The sequence below is a fragment of the Ochotona princeps genome, chromosome 6 (assembly GCF_030435755.1).
Source record: "Ochotona princeps isolate mOchPri1 chromosome 6, mOchPri1.hap1, whole genome shotgun sequence".
Taxonomy (NCBI): Eukaryota; Metazoa; Chordata; class Mammalia; order Lagomorpha; family Ochotonidae; genus Ochotona; species Ochotona princeps.
This window is the reverse complement of record NC_080837.1, coordinates 67,318,591-67,338,295: the sequence shown is the minus strand read 5'-3', so window position 1 is coordinate 67,338,295 and position 19,705 is coordinate 67,318,591. Positions and strand designations below refer to the sequence as shown.

The 19,705-nt window shown below is 39.1% G+C and overlaps 1 protein-coding gene across 3 annotated transcripts in view; it reads left to right on the top strand.

The window, feature by feature from the left end:
* Positions 1-19,705, top strand: part of SOS2 (SOS Ras/Rho guanine nucleotide exchange factor 2) — a 115,163-nt gene that overhangs the window by 83,373 nt on the left and 12,085 nt on the right. For all 3 annotated transcript variants that reach the window (XM_058666398.1, XM_058666397.1, XM_004584803.4), the window contains 5 exons: positions 2,173-2,292; positions 2,432-2,594; positions 7,200-7,317; positions 14,633-14,805; positions 19,231-19,347. In XM_058666398.1, the coding sequence (XP_058522381.1) occupies positions 2,173-2,292; positions 2,432-2,594; positions 7,200-7,317; positions 14,633-14,805; positions 19,231-19,347 (691 nt within the window). The remainder of the gene's footprint in view (positions 1-2,172; positions 2,293-2,431; positions 2,595-7,199; positions 7,318-14,632; positions 14,806-19,230; positions 19,348-19,705) is intronic.

The following is a 19,705-nucleotide window of genomic DNA, read 5'->3' as shown; positions in this document are numbered from 1 at the left end:
AAACACAGAGGAATCATTCATTTCCTGGTTCATTCCCCAAATGAGTACAAAAGCTGGAACTGGGCTGGTCCAAAGTGAGAACCCAGGAGGCTCTTCTGGGTCTTCCACGTGGGTGCAGGGTCCCAAGGATTTGGACCGTCCTGGACTGCTTTCCCAGGCCACAAGAAGGGAGCTGGATGGGAAGTGAAACAGCTAGGTCTAGAACCAGTGCTTACATGGGATGCCAGCACTGCAAGGCAGAGGATTAGCCTGTTGAGGCATCACACCACCGGCCTTTAAGTTTTTCACTCTTGCAAAACATTAGTTTACTGTGCATTACTGTACATACTCTCTTACAGCTTTGTGCAAGTTCATCTTTTGCATATACCCAGTAGAATTGCTGAGTCCATTCAGTATGTGTAATTGTACATTTAAAAGTTAATGGACAGGGCGAGGCGCAGTAGCCTAGTGGCTAAGGTCATCATCTTATACACACTGGGATCCCATATGGATACTGATTCTAATCCCTGTGGCCCTGCTTTCCATCCAGATCTCTGCTTGTGGCCTGGGATGGCAGTCAAGGATGGCCCAAGGCCTTGAAAATCCTGCACTTGTGTGGGAGACCCAGAAGAAGTTCCTGACTCCTGGCTTCGGGTCGGTGCAGCTTTGGTCATAGTTGCCTCTTGGGGAGTGAATCAAACAATGGAAGATCTTTCTCCATGTCTCTCTTTCTCTCTGTGTATCTGACTCTCCAATAAAAATAAATCCTAAAAATAAAAAAGATTAGGCCCGGCGTGGTGGTGTAGTGGCTAAAGTCCTGGCCTTGAACATGGCAGGACCCCATATGGGCTCCGGTTCTAATCCCGGTGGCCTCACTTCCCATCCAACTCCCTGCTTGTGGCCTGGGAAAACAGTTGAGGACGGCCCAGAGCCTTAGGACCCTGCACCCGTGTGGGAGACCTGGAAGAGATCCTGGCTCCTGGCTCCTGGCTTTGGACCAGTACAGCTCTGGCTGTTTTGATCACTTGGGGAGTGAATCAGTGGACGGAAGATCTTCCTCTCTGTCTCTCCTCTCTGTATATCTGGCTTTGCAATAAAAATAAATACATTTTGAAAATAAAATAAAAAAGACTAAAAGTTAATTACTAATAGAATGCTGCATCTTCTACTGTTGTCTAAGCCTACAGTGTTAGGATACATTTAAATAGCAGAATGATGGACTTGCCACTGTTGTTTCAGGGGCTCTGTTATTGTAATAATATAGGGGAAATCAACAGGGAAGGGTGAGAATAAGCAGGGTCAGGTGGGAGGAAATTCCTGAACCTATGGAGGTGTATCATAACAAATAAAAAATTATATTAAAAGGTTCATGGAGGGCCCGGCGCCGTGGTCTAGCTGCTAAAGTCCTCGCCTAAAAGCGCCGGGATCCCATATGGGCGCCAGTTCTAATCCCGGCAGCCCCACTTCCCAACCAGCTCCCTGCTTGTGGCCTGGGAAAGCAGTTGAGGACGGCCCAATGCATTGGGACCCTGCACCCGTGTGGGAGACCCGGAAGAGGTTCCAGGTTCCCGGCTTCGGATCGGCGCAGCACCGGCCGTTGCAGTCACTTGGGGAGTAAATCATCGGACGGAAGATCTTCCTCTCTGTCTCTCCTCCTCTCTCTATATCTGACTTTGTAATGAAAATAAATAAATCTTAAAAAAAAAAGTTCATGGAAATTTGATTAAAGAATAAGCTTATTTTAATGTAAAATATTTTTGAAATTCATGTATGTATTTTTTTAAGATACATTTTCTCATGAAGTCATATCTATTTGGTACCATGATGTGTTACAAAATTGTTTTACATAGTGTCTGTATCCATTTTTACTTCTATAACAGTGTTGGAGAATTCTTATTTTACTGCATTTTTACCCTTTTGATATTATCAGATTTTGCTAGTCTGACAGGTAAAATGAAGAATTTCATCGCAGCTTTATGTTCTTTTTCCAAAGACTAAGAATTTCTTGTTTGTAACTATTCAGGACTTTTCCTCTATGAATAGCTTTTCCATATGCTTTTTCATTTATCTTTTGGGCTGTCTTTTTTTTCTAAGTTTTAAGAATTCTTTGTAAAAACTGTCCTTTTCCTGAGATTTAGAATTATTTGTAAGAGTTCAGTTACATTGATTTTTTTTTTTTTTTTAACTCCACAGGAAAGTCCAGCCTTCTGAGCTTGTAGGGAGTGTGTGGACCAAAGAGGATAAAGAAATAAATTCTCCAAATTTATTAAAAATGATTCGCCATACTACAAATCTTACCCTCTGGTTTGAAAAGTAAGTTTTTATTTACTTTGACTCATTAACAGTCATAGTATTAAATCTTGTTTCAGCTGAAAATACAACTATGAATAGGTTTCTTGTTTTCTCAATGAGTTGAAAGAGTGTTCTAAGAATGAATTTTTGATTTTGTTAGATGCATTGTGGAAGCAGAGAATTTTGAAGAACGTGTGTCAGTATTAAGTAGAATTATAGAAATTCTACAAGTTTTTCAAGATTTGAATAATTTCAATGGCGTATTGGAAATCGTCAGTGCAGTAAATTCAGTGTCAGTATACAGACTAGACCACACTTTTGAGGTAAGTTTTAGGCCTAACAAGTCAACCTTTTGGGGAAAAGATGAAATTAACATCAAAGATCTTCTATTGTCATTTTGAGTAAATCCTTTGTAAACTCATCTTTTTCCCTTAAACACAGTGATAAAGAGATACTGGGTGTGGGGCAGGAATCAGTAAGCCTAGGATTCATCATACAGTAAGGGATAATTGCCTCTGTGTAATATATTTACCTAAATGTAGTAGAGTCAAGAGAAGTTTTTTCAGTGACACATTGGTTAATATTCTGAAATAAATGGCAAGGCATTTTCAGTTCTACCAATAACTTAACTTAAATATGTAATCCAAGAGTGACATGGCAAGAACCATTTCTAAACCAAATATCTCTGAACTTTTTAATGATAAAATAATGCATATAGTATTTGTTAAAAATCCAAGAGATGCAAAAAGAATAGAATTATATTTTGGTATATATTTTAAATCACAAATCATACTGTGCATAGATTTTTGTAACCTGTGTGGTGTTTATGTAAATAATTTTGTGTTTTATTAACTTGTTTTCAAATTTGATATTTTAAATGATTAGATTGTTTTCTATCTCATACATTGATTACAATTTCCTCAATGATTCTGTCATGCAGCAGTCAAGTTATTTCTGATTTTTGCTGTGCTAAAAAGTGGGGGTTGACATTTGGTATAGGAGTTAAGATGCTGCTTGAAGGGTAGGCACTGTGGCCTGCACACTGGCATCCCATATAGGAACTGGCTTTAGATCTAGCTACTCTAGGTCCATTCCAGCTGCCTACTAATGTGTCTGGGAAAGCAGTGGAAGATGATCTAAGTTTTGGGTCCCTGCACCCACATGGGCAATCCCAAAGAAGCACCAGACTCCTGGCTTTGGCCTGGCCTACCCCTGGTAGGTGCAGCCATTAGGACAGTGAACCAACAAATGGAAGACCTCTCTGTCGGTGAACTCAGATGTCCAAATAAATAAGTAAATCTTTAAAAAAAGAAAAGAAGATACTGCTTGAGATACCTGCATATTTATCAGAATATCTGGGTTCAAGTCCCAACTATGTGTCCAATTCCAACTTGCTGCTAGTGAAGATTACCCTGGAAAGCAGTAGCTGGATTCCTGACACCCACAAGTGATGCCCAGATTGAGTTCCTAGATCCTGGCTTCACTTCAGTCAGATCCAGATCTGCCTAAGGCGGTCGCTTGGGAAGTGATCCAGCTATGCAAGATTCTCTCTCTCTCTCCCTCTCCCCCAGCTCCCCTACTTTTTTTCGTAGGACATTTATATACAGAGATCTTTGCCAAACTTTGATTATTTCCTTACAGTAAAATTTTTTAAGATTTATTTATTTGAAGCATACACTTAAGGAGACAGAAACATAGAGAAATATCTTTGATTTGCTGTTCACTCCCCAAGTGTTTTCTTTTTTTTTTTCTTTTTTAAAGATTTATTCATTTTATTACAGCCAGATATACACAGAGGAGGAAAGACAGAGAGGAAGATCTTCCCGTCCGATGATTCACTCCCCAAGTGAGCCGCAACGGGCCGGTGCGCGCCGATCCGAAGCCGGGAACCTGGAGCCTCTTCCAGGTCTCCCACGTGGGTGCAGGGTCCCAATGCATTGGGCCATCCTCAGCTGCTTTCCCAGGCCACAAGCAGGGAGCTGGATGGGAAGTGGAGCTGCCGGGATTAGAACTGGCGCCCATATGGGATCCTGGGGCGTTCAAGGCGAGGACTTTAGCTGCTAGACCATGTTGCCGGGCCCACAATTCTATCTTAATATAACAAAAAATATGGAGACTGTAGACTTCTAAGTAAAATTACATGAGTTTTGACAATAATATGGAGGAATATAAACTCCAATAATAGTTCTTTTAGTGGGTTGTAATTAGAGAGCAGTAGAGGAAAAGCTGCTTTATGTATACATTTTTCTTTTTGGGTGTTTGCAGTTCATTGATTTTTACAAACTTCGTATATTAAAATGTTAATATTTAGGTGTTTTAAAATATTAATCCAATTATTAATTGCAGTATTAATTTTGAAAAACTAATATAATTCTTTCACCTTGAAGTGTTAGGTTTTAATTTTGTTTGTTTTTAAGATTTATTAGTTTAGGGACTGATTTTCAATAGGCTATCCTCCAGTATCCCAGATAGGCTCCCATTTAGCTCCAATTTGGTCCTGGCTTCTCCACTCCTGATCCAGCTCTCTGCTTATGGCCTGAGAAAGTGGCAGAGGATGACCCAAGTCCTTGGGTCCCTGTAACCATGTGGGAGACCTGGAGGAAGCTCCTGGCTCCCAGCTTTGGAGCAGCTCAGCTCCGATCCTTGTGATCATTTGGGAAATGAACTAGTGGATGGAAGATACCCCCTGCCCCGTCTGTCTGTCTGTCTGTCTCTCTTTTTTAAAATGCTTTTTAAACAAGAATAAATAAGAATAAATAAATCATTTTTAGGGTGAGATTGATGTATTTTTAAAGTCTGAGTTCACAGAGGGAAAGAGAAAGACATATTCTGTCCACTAGTTGACTCACATGTGGATGCAGTGGCTGGAACTGGACCAGGCTGAAGGCACGAGCCAGGAGGCAGGAGCTCCTTTCCAGCTTCCCACGAGGGTGGCAGGAGCCCAGACACTTGGGGCATCTTGCTGCGTTCAGCAGGTCATGGATAGGGAACTGGACCAGAAATGGAGCAGGCAGGTCAAGAACCAGAGCCTATATTAGGTAGTGGCATTGTAGGTGGCAGCTTAACCTGATAAAACACAGTGCCAGTCCTAGGTTTTAATTTTTTTTTTAAATTGGGTGCACAGCAGTTTTTGTATGTGTGATTTCCATTTTAAGAGTCCCTCGGAATTCTGCCTCCTTTCTTGCCCTTTCAAGATCAAATGCCACTGGACAATAAGATGCTGGACTCTATGTTTGGTATATGCTTGCAATGGGGGAATCTCAACTGAACTTGAACTGTGGTTATGCAACAAGGTGGAGGAATCCACCATGGTGGGAGGGTTTGGGGAGGGGTGGGGAGAATCCAAGTACCTATGAAACTGTGTCACATAATACAATGTAATTAATGAATTAAAAATAATAAATAAATTTAAAAAGATCAAATGCCGTTCTGAATTTTATACTTAGTGTCTCTAAAAATGTTGCTTAATTTCTGAATTTTGTATTAGTATAATTCTTCAGTGAATTAGTATGTATCTTAGTATGTGCATATGCATGCACACATACAAAACTGAAAAAGCAGAATTTGTAGAATTACTGACTAATGGGATGTGGATATCTTTCATTCTACTAAATAAAGCTAAATTGATTTCCAAGTAGTTATACTAATTTGCACTCCAGTGAAACATGTGTAAGTCCCGTTGTTTCACATGCTCACTGACACTGAGTAATAGTTTAAATTTTTCTAGCATTATAATTTGGATTTGTATTTCCCTAATATCAACTATTTGTTTGTATTTGTTCTTGTAGAAGCTCTTAGACTTTCATTGTCAGATTTTTCTTGTGGAATTGTGTGAGTTCTCTTACAGTCTGTATCCTACTCCTTTGTCAGTTATGTGTACTGTAAATATTTCTTCCCAGATTGAAGCTCTCTTAATCTTTCTTATCATGCTTTTTGATGACCAAGAATTCTTAATGTAGTCAAATTTACTTATTTTTTTCCTTTGCAATTAACAATTTTTATACCTGATTTAGTAGGCCCTCCTCAATTATCTCAATGTTTTGTCCTCACTAAATCCTTGATCCAGCTAAAAATTAGTTTTGATAACTGAATAAGGTTTCATATTTTGTTTTAAATGCTTACCTAGTTGCTACCATGTGTTTATTTCTATCCTTTCCCCCATTAATTTGAGGTGTTAATCGTATTGTCAGATATTTCCGTGTGTGGGCTTGTTTCTGGTCTTTCTCTAATGTTCTTTTTATGTATTTTATTTCTCCTGTGCCAATGCCAAATGTCTCACCATACGTTTATATTAGTTCTTGAGAAAGAAGAGTATGGTAATTCCCTATTAAACTTTTTTTCAAATATGACGTATTCTTGGTCCTTCATCTTTTCTATATAAATTTAAGCTACATTAAGAAACATTTCAATATTTGATATGAGTTGTCTGGGATCTGTAATGCAGTTAGTTAAGAACTAATATTTGAACAGTGAACGGACTTTATTTCTTCTTTTATTTACTCACTTATGAACTTCCACTGTTTTCCTGACAGGTATTTCACACTGATTTTGTTAGTTATATTACACTTTTTTAAACTATGTTTTCTTTATGAGATCTTCTTACCTAAAAATGGAGTTGATTTTTGCTTATTTTATAGGAGTCCTGAGGAAGAATTTTTATTTTTATTTTTTGTGAAGAACAAAGCAAGATTTGCTAAAGTCAGAAACTTAACTGCCCCAGCAATCAGGAGGGGAATTTCATGAAAAGAAAACCTTAGAAGAAACTTATTTATTCTTTAGTCCTTTATTTATACTAGAAAAAATAGAATTTTAGGACTTATATTTATATGAAAAATCATTTCAGGTATTGCAAATGAATAGAAATTATTTAAAGTTTAAACTGTGAATATAATTGAATTATAAAAATTATACTTTTATGTATTTTAAAGGCATTGCAGGAAAGGAAAAGAAGAATTTTGGATGAAGCTGTTGAATTGAGTCAAGATCACTTTAAAAAATATCTAGTAAAACTTAAGTCAATCAATCCACCTTGTGTGCCTTTTTTTGGTAAGTTATTAAAAATCACTATATTTAAAGAACCAATGTGTTATAGCCAAAGAGGCCAGGCAGTAGAGGCAAATTGTCCTTACTTTTCATCATCTTATCTGTTTTTATTAGCTGTCCTAGTTACTAGAAAAGCAAGCTCTCTACATCATTATCTGTAAAAAATAATGATTATGACAATTCCCTCATTGAGCTGTTTTAAGAATTTAAAATTTTATCTGTACTATCTAGTACTAAGTCTAACACATAGTGGGCATAGATGAAATGGTAACTTATTTTTATTGGATCTCTATATTTATAGCACTCTGCAATGTTTGTTTTCTCTTTAAGTGACTTTTCAATTTAGAATTAATATACTGTTATATATTGGGAAGCTTTTAAAATATAAATTGATTTATTTTTTATGTTGTTTACATAGTTGAGAAGGATGTATGCCCATGTGGACCACTGATTATGTTGGGGAGGGTTGAGTTAACGGGGAAAGTGGATGACTACATTGTTTCCATCTCTTTTTTACTTCCTGTGTCTGGGGGTATTGGGGAAAGAAAGGGAAAGGGCTGCTCCCAGCAGTCTAACTGCATCAGTACCTGGGGATGGGGGACGGCTACCCAGTGTCATCCCCAGGTCCCCGGTGTGGAGCATGTTCCAAGGGTACTGTTTAAGTAGTTTCAGTAGTTCTGATACGATGTTGATTGTGTTGCTCCAAGGTTGAGGAAATCCTCCTAAGGTCAACTGACTGACATAGTCCACAGTAGAGTCTCTGCTTGCCCAGACACTTGCTGTTAAAGCTTGGATGGGAGAGCTGTCCAGTTTGTTCTGTCTATGGTACTAGACATCCTCTGCAGGCCTCAAAGAGCTGTCATGTTCCCCATGTGAATCTGAGCAAGCTGTGCTACTGCGCAGGCTTCATCAACTGAAGAGGCCCAGTTCTGACACACGCACTGCATGATTAGACCACAGATCCTGTGATTTTCCTTGTGTTTGGAGCCTAATCAGAGTGATCCCCAATAACCCATAACAGGCCTGCCCTCATGGACAGCATTTTGTAAAGTGAAGATTTCTTATATATAGTCATGTGTTTCTTAAGAGTGGGTATGTGGTCTGGGAAATGAATGATTAGATTATCACATTGTTGCATGAATGTCTTAGAGTACACTTAGACAAATGGAGATGGCATGGGTCACACTGAGGAACTGATTAGGCTGCAGTTCCCGCTGGTGTGCATAAGGGCTGAGTGTGTGCTGGGCCGCAGAATCCACTGGTTTGCATGTGTGATTGTGTACACTTCCATTAAACTATGGTCTTTTGTTTTTTACTTGTTCAACTTCTTAATCAGTAAACTATTAAGTCTTTTTACTGTAATGTATATTGAAATTGTTATTTCAAAACTAAAAAAATAAAGAAGAGGGCTTGGCACAGTAGCCTGGCTAAAGACCTTGCCTTGCACTTTATTTTCTCCTTCAGTTTTTTTTTTCTTTTTTATAAAGGTTTATTTTTTAAAAAATTGTTATTGGAAACTCAGATATACAGAGAGGAGGAGAGATGAAAGGAAGATCTTCTGTACATTAATTTACTCTCCAAGTGGCTGCAATGGCTGGAGCTGTGCCAACCTGAAGCCAAGAGTCAGGAGCCTCCTCTGTGTCTCCCACATGTTACAGGGTCCCATGGTTTTGCACGGTCCTTGACTGTTTCAGGCCACAAGCAGAGAGCTGGATGGGAAGCATCTCCTTCAGTTTTAAAGAATAGAATCACTGGATGCACTATTTTTAGATGGAGGTTTTTTCTTATAAGACCTTCAATATATTATCCCTCTAATTTCTGGTCTGTAGGGCTTTTATGAAGAATTCTGATGTTAATCTAATTAGTTTTCCTTTATATACATAACTTGATGCTTTTACTATCTTTAGAACCATCTTTTTTGTCTTTAACTTTTCACAGTTTATTGACAGTATGCCATGGAGAAGATCTTTTTGGATTGAGTCTTTTGTGGGAAGGTTCTTTAAGCTTCTTTTATCTGTATATCAATGTCTCAAGATTTGGAAGATTTTCATTATTATTTCATTTGGTAGATTCTTTATGCCTTTTTTTCCTTTTCTCCTCCTTCAGGAATACCTATAATACAAATATTTGGTTGTTTAATGGTATCCCAATTTTTACTTAGATTTTATTCATTCTTTTTAATTGTTTTTAATTTTGCCTGATTGGGTTGTTTCAGAATCGTTCTTTTTTTTTTAAGCATTTTTTTTTAAAGATTTTATTATTATTGGAAAGCCGGATATACAGAGAGGAGGAGAAACAGAGAGGAAGATCTTCCATCCAATGATTCACTCCCCAAGTGAGCCGCAACCGGCCGATATGTGCCAATCCGAAGCCGGGAACCTGGAACCTCTTCCGGGTCTCACACATGGGTGCAGTGTCCCAAAGCTTTGGGCCGTCCTCGACTGCTTTCCCAGGCCACAAGCAGGGAGCTGGATGGGAAGCGGAGCTGCCGGGATTAGAACCGGTGCCCATATGGGATCCCGGGCATTCAAGACGAGGACTTTAGCAGCTAGGCCACGCTGCCGGGCCCAGAATCGTTCTTTTTTAGGTTAGAATTTCCTTCCTCCACTTGGTTTATTCTGCTGTTAAAGCTCTCAACTATTTTTTTATATATATTTCACTGATTAAAGATTTTATCTCTAAAATTTCTGTTTGTTTCTTCTTTTTAAAATAATTTATTTTTATTGGAAAGGCAGATATATACAGAGAAGAGAGACAGAGAGGAAGATCTTCTGTCCAATGGTTCACTCCTCAAGTGGCCACAATGGCTGGAGCTGAGTCAATTCAAAGCCAGGAGCCAGAAGCTTCTTTCAGGTCTCTTATGCAGGAACAGGGTCCCAAGGCTTTGGGCTGTCCTCGACTGCTTTCCCAGGCCACAAGCAGGGAGCTGGATGGGAAGTGGAGCTGCCGGGATTAGAACCGGCGTCCATATAGGATCCCAGGGTGTTCGAGGCGAGGACTTTAGCCATTAGGCTATTGCACCAGGCCTCTGTTTATTTCTGCTTAATGAGTTTTGTCTCCTTAGTAATATCTCCACTCATGTCACTTGTTGACTCATTTTTAAACCTGTCTGTATTTCCTTGCATCTCATTAGTTTCGTTACAGTCATTATTTTGAGTTCTATATTTGTCATTTTATAGATTTCCTTCAGTTTAGAGTCTAATTCTGGAGTTTTTTGTTCTACTGGCAGTGCCATGCCTTTTTGCTTCTCTTTATATCTCCCGTGTCTCTTCATTGATGTCTGCCCATCTGGTATATTTGTCCCTTCTTTATAGATCAAATTTTATTGTAAGAGAGTTTATGGTTTGGCTTATTGCTTTGGCTTTGGTAGCAGGTCAACTCAGGAATATAGACTCAGTGATTTCTAATGTCTTAATCCATGTCACTTGTATCTGTGAATGACACAGTGGAGTCATCTACTGCACTTCCATAAGGATGGAAGCATGGTTTTGAAATGGATAAAGGTTTCCTTGGGTGTATAACTTTTGTCCACAGAAAGTCCCATGTCAGTCTTCCTGACAGATATGATAGCCAGGGCATGTTCTTATTGCTGAGAGAGGCAAGAGTGTCTCCCCGTTCTCCTGCTGGCAAGCCTGAGTGATGTCATGACTTGTGGCTCTGGTACTGTGTGATACGTATGAACCCTTCTGCTGGGAGAATCTAACTAGTGCTATGGATTGTAATACCAACAGCCCTAGTCCTGGGGCTATGGGATGTGAACTTAATCCTGTTTTAGTCCAATGGGATAATACAAGGTATATAGGAGAGATTATTCTGGAGGAGCTAAGTCCAGAGAGGTGGAATGTGGGTTAATTCTGCCCTGTGTCCCCTGATAGATCCCTGTAGCATCAGGACATTTAGAATGAATTGTTACAGTTGTATTACAATGTGTACCAAAACCTCCCTCAGTGGGAGCAGATTTTGTTATAGACTAGCCTGCAGAAGCTAAAGTGAATCTCCCTTGCTCATGTAAAGTACTCAAGCATAGCTCTGGGGCTAATGCCCCAAAACTCCTACAGTTACAGGATGCAGAGTCTTTGGCCCCACATATTGCCCGGACTCTGACTATGATGCTGGTAGAACAGGCAAGCTGCTACCGAGCATGGCACTCTACAGGAATGGGAGAGGAGAAGGAAACAAGGTGGCTTCCCTGCTCCAAGCCCTGCAACTGATCAGAACCCAGTCAATTCTCCAGGCTAAACTGTGGCCTCCATCAGTTAAAACAGTGCACAGCAATGTCAGCACAGCCAGCAGCTGGCTGTGCTGCCCTGCATCTGCACAGTGGTGGCAGTGTGTCTCTATCTTCTCTCCTTTGTCCCACCAAGACTTTGCTGTTTCGCTTCCTCACTGAAAATTTCCATCAGTCAGACACCTGGAAATGAAATCCTTCCCTTGTTTTTTCATACCCCAAAGTAGCTTAAGTTCAGGAGTATATCTTTAACAGCAAAGTAAAAAGTACGGTAGAGTGAATATAGACGTCAGTAACATAGTCATTTATTATAGTTTGCAAGTACTGTGCATTGTTGATAATTCATTTGCTACCTTGTTAGATGACTGGCAGCACAGTAGGTTTGTTTACACCAGGCATTACCGTCTGACATGAATAATGTATTGGACTACAATATTATAGTGGATACTGCATAGGCAACAGGAATAATTCAGCTCCATATAATCTTTTTTTTATATTAAAATCATATATTTTATTGCAATTGGTAAAAAAATAGCATGCAATGTAAATATGCGAATGAAAGAAAATATCAACCAGTGACACATAGAACAATTCTAGTATCTAGTATTTTAATTAAAGGGCATTTTAAACAAGTATCAAGGTCAACATGATGAGATCATGTTTAGCTACTTCAGCATTGGAATCCCTAGGAAACCATGACCATGTAATGTTCTTCCAATTTTAAATAAAGCTCCATATGCCTTAAAATTGGGAACTCTCATTAGAAGCATGCAGCCCAGCTTCAGCTGTTGTTGTAAAGCAAAAGGAGAAGAGGGATTTCTAAGGGAGCCAAAGCCCAAACTATTTAGAACTTTATAGAGTAAACTCCACATCCTTGAATCGCAATTTTAAGCAAATGGGTAGGCAGTGCAAACTGTGGAAAATTGGTATTATGCACTCCCTGTGGCTTGTACCACTTAGTTGCTGCAGCTCCATATAATGAGTCTATCATCATTTGTGTGGCATGTGGGTGACTGACACTTTATAATGCAGCTCATTATACAATTGGTATAAAGTAAGTTGAGTCATTTTCAACTTCAGCATATTGACATTTTGGGCTGGTTAGTTCTGTGCGATGAAAGGTTACGATGTATGCATAGGAAGCTTAACAGACTCTTTGCTTCCACTTACTGGGTACCACTAGTTCCCCCTCTTTGTGAGACCTGAAAATGTTTCAAATGTTCCCATTTTTGGCCGTTTAAATGAATCAAAAAGTATGCATAAGAAAGAATTAAAATTCTTTCTTATTTTCCGTGGGGATAATTCGTTGTTTTTCTATCTACAAATTACAGGCTGTGGAAAAAATAAGGTTGTTTTAAGTATGTAGTTTTATTAACCAAAATTGGTTTTAAAAGAATTTGTTGATTAATTATCACACTTAAGATCATTGACCTTAAATATTTGTTTTTGGTTTTTTTTTCACTTAGCTTATTTTTTAAATGTAACTTTTTCCATTTTTTTCTTTATTTTTGACAATCTTTACATAGTTAATTAGGGCACAAAGGTTCAAGGGCTACAGTAAAATGGGTAAGACTATTATTTCCTGTATCTGGAGTAAAGGGGGAGATTGAGGGGAAAGCCCCACCCAGTCTCCCACGCATCCCAGGTCCCTGATCTGGGGCATGCTCCAAGGGTCTTGCTCAAGTGGTTTTGATAGTTCCACAGTTCTGAATTGCTGCCAATCTCGCCATTCCAAGCACAATGAGGTCGCTGCAGAATCAGCTGATTGACATAGTCCATCATAGAGTCTCAATTTGCCCAGTTTTTCACTGCCAATATATGACTGGGTAGTTGATTGATTTGTTCTGTCCTCTGTTGTGGTGCCAGGTATCCTGTGCAGGTTCCGATAGACTGCCATATCGTCCATGTGCAGCTGGTTATGCTTTCCACTGCTCTGTCTGAGCCTCTGAGGAGGCTTGGCTCTGGCACTTGCACTCCATGGCAGACCATGGAACCTGCATTTCTCTTCATGGTTAGGGTTCTGAGCCCGGCAGTTTAATTAGGGAGATCCCCAAAGAAACTTTGGGGTGATCCCAGACCAGATTCTTGTGTGTACTTGCCAAGTACAGGGCCTGGTACAGTCCATTGCCCCAATCAGCTGGTGGTTGCAATTGCTGGGTCGGTTCTGTTTCCAGCTCTGTCTTCCGACCTTAAATATTTGTAATAACTTATTAAAAATTTGTTGGAATAGAGTTAACACAGAATTTAATATCATAGCACAGTGTGTTAAGCCTCTGATTGTGATGCAGGCATCTGAACAGAACACTTGTTTGAGTCCTAGCTCTTCTGCTTCCTATCTGGTTCTCTGGTAATATACCTAGGAAAGTAATAAGATGGCCTGAGTATCCAGGTCCATGCCAGTTCTGTGAAAGACCCTGAAGGACTTCTGCCTGGCTCTACCCTGACTGTTGATTGCTGTCTAGGGAGTGAATCAGTATAGAGAAAATCCATTTCTTCCGCCCCCACTCTCAAATGAATAAGTTTTTTTTTTCAATAGATTTAATACTTAAACTTTAGGCTGAAATTAGAATTTATGGAAATAAATTTGATTTCTTTTCAGACAGAAAGGGTTCCTCCATCACTTAACTCTTCTGATGCTCACAGCAATTTGGGCTGGGCCAGGCTAAAGCCGAGAGGCCAGAACTTAACCTGAGTTTCTCCTAGTGTCAGAGACCCAAATATCCAAGCCATCCTCTGGCTCCCAGGGGACACATTAGTAGGAACCTAGTTAGTAGTCAGAGAAATCACACATTCACCTATTGCAACATGGCCTGGGGACATCCCAAACAGCAATGTAATGGCTGTGCCACACTCCTAGCACGAGAAAAGCTTAATTTGTCATATCTTAGACAAGTAGTGTTTACTTTCTTTTTATTTTAAACTATGTGTTATTTTCTTTTTCCTAGAAAAGCAGTAATTAAATCTATTAAACATATCAACATTTTGGGAAGAGAATTGATAAAATATATGGAATGACTTTCAGTCTTATTAGATCAAGTAATTGATTAACCATTTTCAAAATAACTTTTCTATAAATATCCTTTTTACTAGGAATATATTTAACAAATATTCTGAAGACTGAAGAAGGAAATAATGACTTTTTAAAAAAGAAAGGGAAAGATTTAATCAATTTCAGCAAGAGGAGGAAAGTCGCTGAAATTACTGGAGAAATTCAGCAATATCAGAATCAGCCTTACTGTTTACGGATAGAACCAGAAATGAGGGTAAATATTTTCTTTGCTTATTTTCCAAAGTGTGGTCTCTTAAGAAACAGTATGATCATTTATTATGCTATTTTATGTTACTATGAAAATAATAAAGTAAATTAACAATTAGATAAGTTAATTACTCTGTTAACAGTTATTAGTATTATTAAGTACTTTATCTTGAAAGTTTTTCTTCTTGGTGGGCTGATTCAAGCAACAGTTCCACAAAGTGGAAATGGAAGAAGCTATCTAATGTCTATACAGTAAAAAGAAAATCCACTACTATTATTATCGTTGATTGTAAGCCATTTTAAATATTTCACATGTGTCATGATAACATTAAACTTTCCATTTCTTCACATAAACCCTATCTTTAAAGACTCATAGAGGAATGTTTAGGAGAGAGGTATATAAATGTGCCAGAGGCCAGCTCCAACCAAGTTCAGAACTCGAGAAGGGTGCGTGAAATAGGCGTAGAGAGAAAAGATTGGACCACTACAATTTCAGGATTGTAATGGACAATGCAAGGAAGCTGTCCACTTTATTTATACAGAAGCAGTCACAAGTTCTGGCACAGACCTTTTATATCATGGTGCTGCATCAACTCAACCATGGAGTGTGGGGCCCGAGCAGTACAATTACAAAGTTTTATTTCTTTTTTTTTTTTTTTTAAGATTTATTTATTTTTATTGGAAAGTCAGATATACAGAGAGGAGGAGAGACAGAGAGGAAGATCTTCCATCTGATGATTCACTCCCTAAGTGAGCCGCAATGGCCGGTGCTGCGCCGATCCAAAGCCAGAATCCAGGAACTTCCTCCTCCAGGTCTCCCACATGGGTGCAGAATCCCAAGGCTTTGTGCTGTCCTCGACTGCTTTCCCAGGCCACAAGCAGGGAGCTGGATGGGAAGTGGAGCTGCTGGGATTAGAACCGGCGGCCATATGGGATCCCGGTGTGTTCAAGGCGAGGACTTTAGCCGCTAGGCCACCATGCCGGGCCCACAAAGTTTTCTTTAGGGGCAGTTTGACATAGCTTCAAAGAGGGCACCGTTTACAATGGGTGAGTGAGGAAGGATTATTCATTCCTAGCTTCACTCGGCTTACCAGCCCCTGCCTGCTCTCCTCAGGTCTGGGCTGGAGCCTTGGCACCACCTGTGACAACCAGACCACGATCTTGAATTATCTTTGGGTTAATAAGTCTGGGGCCTTGGTTTATGGGGATTGGGGCCATTGGCATTAGTTGGCCATTAGGCCTGCAAGCTCACACAATTTGTTAGCTAAACAAGTAAAGCAGGAGTTATAAAAGCAAAAGGAATTGCAGTTAGCAATGAGCCATGTTTACTGCATTTTTATTTCAGCTCTACAATGGACAAGTGGGTGCTTCCAAAGATAATTCTGCAAATTGTTTCACCTTAAGGCAGGGCATTATCCATTCTGGCGTTGCAGCCAGGAATTCCTCAGTAAATAACACATATTAATCAGTAATACACTCCTACTATAATTCTCTTTCTGCAACTTATCTTAGCAGTTAGAGGAGAAAATATAGCACAGGGGAAAAGATAAAGATCAGAAACAGCTACAACTACAGATTTAATAACCCTAAGTTAGTTTGAAAGCATGTATTATGATGTTAGTACACACATTTTTGAGCTCTTCCAGCCAAAGGGCCATTAGAGCAATTGAGACAGTATACATTGTTAAAGGCCCGTTCACCAAGACGTTGTGAACAACATTAACTCCCAAGCTCACATCGGTTGTAAAAACCATCTCGCAGGGGCAAACAACAATGCCTCAATAGATTACAGAATTCTTAGCGGGGTGACTGGGTGTCCTTGCAAAGGGAGGGGGAACTGTGTTCAGGTGGTTGCAGAGACATCTGCCGGGCCCTGCCATGCAGCAGGAAGCTGTTCTCTTCACACCTTCAAGTTGTCCACACCTACTGCATGGGTCCCAGCATAAATGCATAGCAGAATCCTTTTATTCAACATTCTATCAATGGATGTCCCATTATCGAAAATAGTGTATAATGTTGATTTTGTAGTATCATAAAATGGAGGATGCATTCTAAGTCACAGTAACTAGTATGTTTGTTAAATTAATTGTATTTATTTGAAATTTAAAAACTAAGTATGAACCATAATAAGTTCCCTTGTCACACTGGAAGCTATGACAAACCTTTAGATATAATGTATGTTTGGGCATAATGAATGAAAATAGCTGCTATCATTTCTATCCTCCAGAATTCCAGGACTGTAGTTATTCTTTGTTCCCATCTCAAAACAGAGGGCCTCAATGTGAAGCATCCCTTTATGATTTTGTAAACCTATCTGCTGAACAGAGAGCAGTGATACTCTGCTAGTGGTCGCGTGTTTTATCCCATTCCTGCACCACTAATCTAGCCCTTTCTGATGTGGAGCTTCCCAGGGACATGGAAATAATTTCTTGAAGACCGGAATAGAGCTCACAATGTATTTTTCCGTAGACATAATATTGCATTGTTGTTGGTATACATGAAATGATACTTTGTTGGTATTCATTTCTCAGAAACAGATCTGCTAATAGAATTTGTGGTCTGGTCTAGGCTTCCCACTGTCATTTAAGGCATTTATTTGGGGGAAGGTGGGGAACGGCTTCTTTATAAATAAGTCAAAGTACATTTAAAATCTAGACAACTTACTTCATGTATTTTTAAAAGATGTGTTTAATCGAAAGAGCTACAGAGAAAGGGAGAGAGAGACATATCTTCTGTTTGTTGGATCACTGTCTTGGTGACCCAGTCACAACTGCCAGCACTGGGCCAGGCCAGAGCCAGGAACAATGAGTTTCTCCAGGTCTGCCATGTGAGTGTCAGGGACTAAAACACTTTGATCATCTTCCACTGCTCCCCAGATGGCTGCAATGGCCATGCTGGGGCCAGGCTGAAACCAGGAGCCAGAAACTCCATGCTGGTCTTCCACATGGGTGGCAGAGGCCCAGGCACTTGGACCATGTTCCATTGCTTTCTCAGGCACGTTAGCAGGAACCTGAGTTTGAGGTGGAACAGAACTCCAATCAGTGGCCATATGGGATGCCAGCATTACAGGCGACATCTTAACAAAACACTGGTACCCAGAAGAATTTTTCCACTAGAAAATATAAAGCTCATTTTAGCTATTGCTAAAGCTAAAACCCAGTGCTTATTTTTAAATATGCTTTTAAAGCACTTCAAGATTATATCTAGTGATGTACTTCTAAATATTTTTCTATGGAAATCACAAGAAATGTACAAAAAATGTATGGGCAAAGAACTAATAGTTGTGAATAAAAATTAGAAATACCAGTATGGATAAGTAGCTATGTGTGGATTCTGAAATACTATGGAGTTAACATTTTTATTTTGTAAAATGAATAAATGATGTGAAAAAAATTAGGTATAAAGTGAAAGTTAATTGCTGTCACACTGTCTGACTTTAGAAGAAAATAATCAACATATATGCATGTACTCACATAGAAAAAAACATTGGAACATATAATAAAATCTAAACAGTGAGATTTTTGGTTAGTAAGAGTACTTTTTCCTTTGTGGTACTTTGATAAATTGTTTAAATGTTCTTTTTAAATTTAAGCCTAAAATATTTTTGTACTGGAAGTTAACATGGATAAGTTCAGATTTATAATTATCCCAGAAATTACTTTTGAATATACCTTAATCCAATTTAACTTCTTTTTTGTGATTTTCAAAAGTTTATGGGCCTGGCACAATGGCCTGGTGGCTAAATCCTAGCTTTGCAAGCATAAGGATCCTATACGGGTGCCAGTTTGTGTCCTAGCTGTTCTACTTCCCATTCAGCTCTCTTCCTGTGGCCTGGGAAAGCAGTAGAGAATGGCCCAAAGCCTTGGGACCCTGTATTTGCATAGGAGAGCTGGAGGAAGCTCCTAGCTCCTGGCTTCAGATTGGTTCAACTCTGGCCATTGCAGCTACTTGGGGAGTGATCAGCGGATGGAGGACGTTTCTCTAAATCTCCTTTTCTCTCTACATCTACCTTTCCAAGAAAAAGAAAATCTAAAAAAATTGTTTTTTATTGTAGATAACAGCTGTACTTTTTTCCTAAATACTGTTAGTGTCTAATTGGTTATGATTATGTTATAATGAGTAGGAGTAAAGTTTACCTAAGGACAAGTGATGACAGCTACTGAACAGTTAATATAGTATAATCAGCAAAAATCTGCTCATCTTAATAGGACTTCAATGCTAGCCTATTGCTTCTACAGAAATTTTGCAGTCTTATTCAGAAGCAGGGACAGTAGAATGAACAATCCTTGTGAACTTTCCAGATACTGTTATTGGTCATTATTTTAGGACTGAAATGTTGAGAAATAATTTTTATCAAAAATTTTATGTATGATCTTATTGTTGCAAGACCTGAAATATGTATATACTTAATGGGTATTTGTTTTAATTCCAGAGATTCTTTGAAAACCTTAACCCCATGGGAATTGCATCTGAAAAAGAGTTTACGGATTATTTGTTCAACAAGTCTCTGGAAATTGAACCCCGAAACTGCAAACAGCCACCTCGATTTGTAAGTCCAATTTTAAGGAAAAAAAAGTTTTATTTTATAAAGCAGTATTACTTGTTTTTTTAGCATTGCAATACAATGAAATAGCTGTTTATAGATATTTGTTTTATAGTATTGTACAATTCTTTTTAAATTTTATTTTTACCTGAAAGAGTGAGACAGAGAGAAAAAGACACACAGAGAGAGATATCTTCTATCCATTAGACCAGTCTGAAGCTGGGAGATAGGAGCTTCTTCCAGTTTGGGCAGAGGCCCAGGCCTTGGGCCATCCTGAGCTGCTTCCCCAGGCCATAAGCAGGGAGCTGGATGAAAAGTGATGTAGCCAGGACTCAAACCCTACCTATGTGGGATACCAGGACCG